Genomic DNA, 6914 nt, shown 5'->3' on the forward strand with positions numbered 1-6914 from the left:
ATATTTTATAGAAATTTTTTATAACGTGCTACATTGCCAAAATGCTAAATTAAACACAAATATTGTTTGTTTGTTTGAATTTCACGCAAAGCTACACGAGGGCTATCTATTAGTTATAGGATTTTTTTTTCCAGTTAGACGTGAGTTTCTATTAAGAAATTGCTTTTTTCATCGCAACAATAAGTCGCTACGTAAATTTTATATCAAATTATGTTAGAAATATTGTATGTATCATGTGTTGTATACTTCTTTTCTTACATTAGGAAAAGCATCATAAAAATAACGTCGTTCCCAGTTTGGGGCTAGGTTTTTCCATGCTAGAGGCAGGGCTTACTGTGCTATGCGCTTAAAGAACGTTGCTTCTTCAAATTATCCACTATATTAAAACAGCCCCCTAGTGGCACAGCGGTATGTCTGTGGACTTACAACGCTAAAATCCGGGTTTCGATACCCGTAGTGGGCAAAGCGCAGATAGCCCATTGTGTAGCTTTGTGCTTAATTACAAACAAACAAACGTATTAAAACATCGAATACCGAACAGTTATTACGTAGAAAAAAAATCTTATATGGCTGTTCATTAAATAGAAGAACTTTATATATATTATTTTTTTCTTAGGCTGATAATGATTTATATGTTGTACAAAAATACATTATTTGTCTTAAATGTTTAAAATTCCAGAATACATGTGTTGTATTAGGTCGTTTTTTGTCGTTGTTTTGTTCAGTTTCGTCTAATAGTACAAACCCCTTCCTGATAAACATTAGTAGATATCCGTATATAGGTTTAAATATTTGACGTATTGCACGGTAATAGAAGTAAACTAATATTATGAGGAAGAAGTAAATTTCAAAATCCTAAAATACCTTCGCTTTCACTGTGTATATTCATACTAAGGTGAATGTTTGAGATTAATAATAAAATCGGAACATCAAATCACTGTAAACTTTTATGATCAAGCAAAAATAATATATATGTATAGTAATTCATATTCTTAGCACCAGATGGCAAGACAATATAGTTTAATTCAGAATATAACAAAGATGCTATTACTTGGACCATGCGGTGTCTGTCAAATACTTGTTTAGAGTTATGACGACGAGTATCGTAAATCTGGCCAGTTTACAGTTTAATTCCTTAATGATATTGATCAGAGAAAACATAAATCTTTATTTTCAATCATATTATTCTTTAAAAATACGAATTAATATGTTCATCATACGTCTTAAGGAGGCAAGTTATCTTCCCCGTGTTTAATTTACGTATTTCGAAACAAATCACAATGGCGTGGTAACCTCCTCAATTACATCCACATTACAAGCAGTTTTTTCCAACTGACGGCCGGTCGACCGAACTAACGACAAGTCTGAGATGGGTATTTGATTATTGGTACAGTTTTCTGGTGGCGGGACGTACTTCATACAGCTTGGGCAAGTTTCAAATCTGGGAGGACTGATGACAGGGGTTTTTCTGAATGCTTTACTCCTTCTTTCATCAACTAGTTCCTCTTGGGTTTTGTTTAAATTTTGTTCGAACTCGCTTAACATCAAGTATTTCTCTTCCTTATTACAGGAAGTGATACAGTCGTCCACCATAAAATGTTCCAAAGCCACTTCTTCTGAAATGCAGGTCAACTCCTGCTTTCGTAAGTCCGTGTAGTTACTAAAGGTCAAGCTGCGCTGCTGGAGCCGGGAGAGCGGCGGATTGCGTCCAAACGTCGAATCCTGAAAAGATGACCGTCGGCTCCTGCTGCTGAGGCAAGTGTCCGAACATCTTCTACTATCACTAAATATACTCATTTTCCGCTTTTGAACACTTCTTTTATGAACGTCTATGAGAAATAAAGTTACGCTTCCCAGAAACGTAAATGCAGACGACAGATAGTAACCCATCTTTCCACCATACTGTTCATTGATGTAACCTGTATAAAGAATTAGATTAGAATAATATATGTTAATCTATAGTTATAGAATGTATTTAGAAACAAAAGAATGTCTACATTATCGTTTCTTCGAGACTATAATACTAGTTTTAAAATGTATGCAATATGGATTTTTTTAGGCTTATGTAGTGAAATTTTGGTGGATCAAATGTTACTTGTTACTTTGCCTCTAGGAGTTTTAAGAAAAAGTGAAAACACACAAAGTAGTTTAATTCTTGAAAATCTGCTTGTTTCAGTTCTGCAGTGGAAGTTTGAGATAACTGAGAACTATTACCATAATCTGTTTATTTTCTACCCAATAAAATATTAGTAGTTAAATTTTGTGTACATTGCTACGTTACACCATGTTAGGAGAATTTCTGACGTTTTGGACGTACAGTATTTCAGAATGTTTTAGTGAACAGAGGGTTATTCACACGTGAATTGCTTTTGACAGTTGATATATTACAAAGTAAAAGTTTAATATTAGAAATTTAGAAGGGTAACACTAGAATAACAGTAAAATGATTAATTTATCTTTCTCCAAGTATCGATAATAAGTCAGTTTTCTTGTTTAGTCTTGACTGTAGAGTCGATACATGCATCTAATTGATTAATGTGTTACTAAGGGAAAGTTATAGTACTTTTTTTCTGTCAGTTGATATAAAATGGAATCTTCCCGTTTTAAAATTGATTGATGGATGCGCATTCATAAGTCCAGTAGTGATTCAGAAGTCAGTTATCACTATTCAGTAAAAATGATGATGAAAAAATTCGGTATGAGAAAAACTTGTGCTTTAGCTAGAAATAGGATATGAAATTATTCATATCAGATGAGTTTCGGTTTGTTCCTTTAGACGTTATATGATTACATCTAGGTTTTACGTAATCGAATAATAGCATATTTTTCCGATATGATTTTTTTACATGAATTGGTATAAATGCTTATCAATTAAATATCTTAGAATTTCTATTAATACAGTCATAGTGATTTAGTGAAAATGTAGACAAAAACCAGTTAGTAAACAAAAACAGAGTTAGTAAAATAACACTTAGATAGACAGGTCATAAAAATTTATCATACGTTCGAGTCTGTCTTGTCGGATAAAATAATTATTCCGCTGAAACTTGTTGTTATCTTGTTTTATTAGATCAGTTTAAGACGAAAAATAAATATAACTGATATTAGCATTTCGTAAATTATAAAACAAGAATTAAGTATGAATACGACTCATTATTATATATTATTTTTCACTCATTTGCAGTTGGTGTTGATATGTTTGTAGTTTTTTATGTGCTACGAACGGAGTAAATTATTTATTTTAACAAATTAAAACATTTGATGATCTAACCCAATTTTATTTATAACTATCTTTATATTTAAGGTGTAGTAGCAGCCGTAACTTACAAATATCATCCAAGGTACATTTACAACGTCCCACCAAAAGACACCTTAAATTCTGCTCGTTTATTTTAAATTGATTATGGCAGTTATTTCTAGCTGCTGCGCATCAGAGGAAGAAGATAAAACCAGACAAGCTACCGTTTTTGTTTTTTTCACAAAAACATTTATTTTTTACCAGAAAGAGTCTATTGACATGACAACACATTAGTTGGACAAACGAACCTACTTGTAGAAACGACATCATTCAGAGCTTATTAGTTGAATTATAATAGAAATAAAATGAATATCTGTTCTCGATCAGTAAAGAGAAAAATATTACCATAAGCATGCTATATACCAAGATGTTTTATATCATTGCTTCTAAAGTTCAACAAAACCTGTAACACTACTCTTTTGAAGTTGTGGAGTCAGCAAAATAAGTCAAATAGATATATGTGAAAAACAAATAAGAGGTGGGCAACATATATAGTCATCAAACTCTAGCGGAGTAATTCGGCAGAAACTTATTTTACCATATAATTTTTGGATCCTATTTTGGGTTGAGTCAAAATATGTTGGCTGTTTATTCAGCAGTTTCAAATACACAACTTGTATTGGTAGTTCTATTTTAATGTGCAACTAACATATCTTGCTGTGGTTTTCGGTTGACCAGTAAGGGAGATGTGATCAACCAGAAATTTTGCTGTTAGGTGTTTTTATTTTGTTGTTGTTTTCTCATATTTTTATAGGTTCTTTAGCGTTGCTTTTAGTTATTCATATATAATGTATTATTATATTCATCGACATACACTACAAAAGCCTATCTGTTTGATTCGATAAAATATACGTTCATTTTGAAATAGCAATACCACTCCGAATCAAATTATACAATGAATATTAAGAATATGAATTATATATTCAGATATCAAAGCCTTTCGGCTAATAACGAAAAGATTCTTACTTACCTGTAACAGGAATTCCTATAGCAAAGGGAACGGCTTGTACCCACTGGACAAAACCCCAAGCTCTCGCAAAATTGCGAGCTCGAACTTTTTCGAAGGTAAACATCTTTAGCGAGTAGTTGTAACCTCCGTAGAAAAGTCCATAAATCCACACAAAAAGCACGTATCCCTGATATTCTTCTAAAGCTGTAAAAGCTAGTAGAGAAGCGCTAATCATGAACGAAGAAGCTTGACAGAGGTACTGACGGGCGATCATGCATTGAACACTGTTTTTTACAATGATGAAGCCAAATGCTCCACTGCCAAAGATAAAAGCTATGCCTAAAAATACTTGAAGCAGCAGCAGAGACTGGTAATCCAAGCCTTCTTTTTCACCTTGATAAACCTACATGTATATTGTATAACTGTTAAAAGATATAGTAAAAACGAAAAATAGTTATAAAATGATGTTATGATCATTACATTTCAGTGTAAGAAATATATTATCTTAAACACTGGCCTTGGCCTCTAATCCAAATTTGAAAGTAAAAATACAACATAAAACCGTTTTTATGGTTGAAGAAGAGAAAACTTATTCTTTTCAAAATAGATAACACTTAGATAAAATGTTAATGGATCAACGTTTTTAATACATTTCACCATCTTATTAAAGAATACCACCTTGTATTGGAGCACAGATGGCCGTTTTTTATAGTATTTTAACTTAATTACACGCATGTCTCAGTAAACATGTAGAACTAATTTTCCGTAAAAATCATACAATTTTTGTTATAAGCTTGTCATGATTTCGTTACTAATCTGTGGTGCTCAGAAGGAACTCCTCCTCGTAGAGATAATTTGGGGTGCAAGTGGAGTTAGGGAATTCACGGAAAGAAAATGATTAAATAAAAATTTGAATAGTGTACTGATAGCTTTATTTTACTTTTCTTAGGTATACAGTGTGTAATGCTGTGATATTATAACGTAATATAGATAGACTTGGAAAGAAAATGATATATAGCGTACGTGACAAATACATGCATCTATATGTTAGACAATTTACTCATTACCAAACTTTAAGAGGGTACGTATAGAAATTTAAGGAGGACTCTTCGTAGACTCTAGAAGGGAGACCTGATTAGCCCTGATGCTAACTAACCGTTGAACAACTCACGAGTAAAATAAGAGGTGTGTGAGCTCCAAAGGCAGCCAGTCCAGTTCCCAGAAGAAGTATCTGTACAGTTCTAGACTTCAGCACTCCAAAGTCGAAGAATGGGTTTTTTTCTACAATCGCCTTCTTATCCTTGGCTTTAGATCGCTTCTGCAGACTCTTCAAGTGAAGAATGGCTCGTCTTTGTGGGTGGTACAAGGATGCTGGTCGATAAAATACCCCCAGTAAGAAAGTAATAAAAACGACACCAGTGATTTCTTGAAGTCCAAGTCTCCATCCTGCTCTCCTAAAAAAAAGGTGTTACTAGTTACAAAACGTGTTTTCATGATAATTATTACGATTTACTAACAAATGTGTTAGGTTGGAGTTGGAACTTATTTGTACTTCTGTTAAACTGGATATTACAAAATATTAATAACACCTAAATACAGTCTTCACCAAAATGTTTGCATATTTTGTAACAAATAATATCATTATTATTAAGATGGAATACATATACACTTAGCGCTGTCAAATTGAGAAATGTATTTTATAATAAACATCTACATATGTAATTTGTATAATAAGACTGGTTTATGGACATCACGAACGATTCAATAGAAGAGCAAACAATTTTATCAGACACCTGTAGAAAGATGTGTAATTCAGCCTTGCATCAAAACCTTACCAAACATATATAATGACAAAACATAATATCAAATTATTATAAATAGCGTCTGTAACCTTATATGAGTTCAAATAAATATTCTGCACTTGGCATGCTGTCAATTACGTTATTGATGTAATCCACCGTGATTTCATCCCAACTTCTCACCAGAAGGTACTGCAACTCAGCTACAGGTAGGTGGTTTAGGGTCGTGGTCAGCAATATTCCAGCTCAATTCTGCCCAACAGTTCTCAATAGGATTATAATCTAGAGACTTTGCTTACTATAGCAATATTGTAACGTCTTCTTAGAGAGCGAACAATACCATTGAGATCAACGAAGGTATTCTCACAAAGCTAATTAATGGCTATCTGTACAGAGCGTTCCTAACTATGAACTGGTCAACTAGAAGGAAGGCACCATCAACTCTTGGGCAACTCTGACCGAATAATGGGATTTGACAATCACTCTTATAATGCTCACAAAGCCCCAAAGTTTCGAGCGTGGAAGTGCGGTAACTTGAGAACCATGGAGTATTGGATTCACAGTCCAGAACGTTAACCATTAGGCCATTCCAGGCCTTCAACAGTCAATGAAAAGTGCCTTGTATATTTGGAAAAAGAAAAATCGCCAAAGCATTTAAAAGAAAAAAATGCAAAAGTGTTTGTTTCAGAAGTGAAGCAATTTCCATAGTCTAACAATCTAGTTATAACGTTGAGAATGTGTTTGTTTGTTTGTTTTTGATTTCGCGCAAAGCAACACGAGGGCTATCTGTGCTAGCCGTCCCTAATTTAGCAGTTTAAGACTAGAGGGAAGGCAGCTAGTCATCATCACTCACCGCCAACTCTTGGGC

General features: G+C 33.5%; 1 protein-coding gene across 1 annotated transcript in view; it reads right to left on the reverse strand.

Annotated features, from left to right (window-relative positions):
• Positions 1 to 1154: 1154 nt before the first annotated feature.
• The window catches only part of LOC106463495 (monocarboxylate transporter 10-like), a gene marked incomplete at its 5' end in the record, with an annotated part of 7430 nt that continues 1670 nt past the window's right edge, over positions 1155 to 6914 (reverse strand). The window contains 4 exons of the mRNA XM_022391459.1: positions 1155 to 1537; positions 1715 to 1919; positions 4269 to 4650; positions 5419 to 5693. Coding sequence (XP_022247167.1) covers positions 1276 to 1537; positions 1715 to 1919; positions 4269 to 4650; positions 5419 to 5693 — 1124 coding nt within the window. The remainder of the gene's footprint in view (positions 1538 to 1714; positions 1920 to 4268; positions 4651 to 5418; positions 5694 to 6914) is intronic.

The sequence above is a fragment of the Limulus polyphemus genome, unplaced genomic scaffold (genome assembly GCF_000517525.1).
Source record: "Limulus polyphemus unplaced genomic scaffold, Limulus_polyphemus-2.1.2 Scaffold53, whole genome shotgun sequence".
NCBI lineage: Eukaryota > Metazoa > Arthropoda > Merostomata > Xiphosura > Limulidae > Limulus > Limulus polyphemus.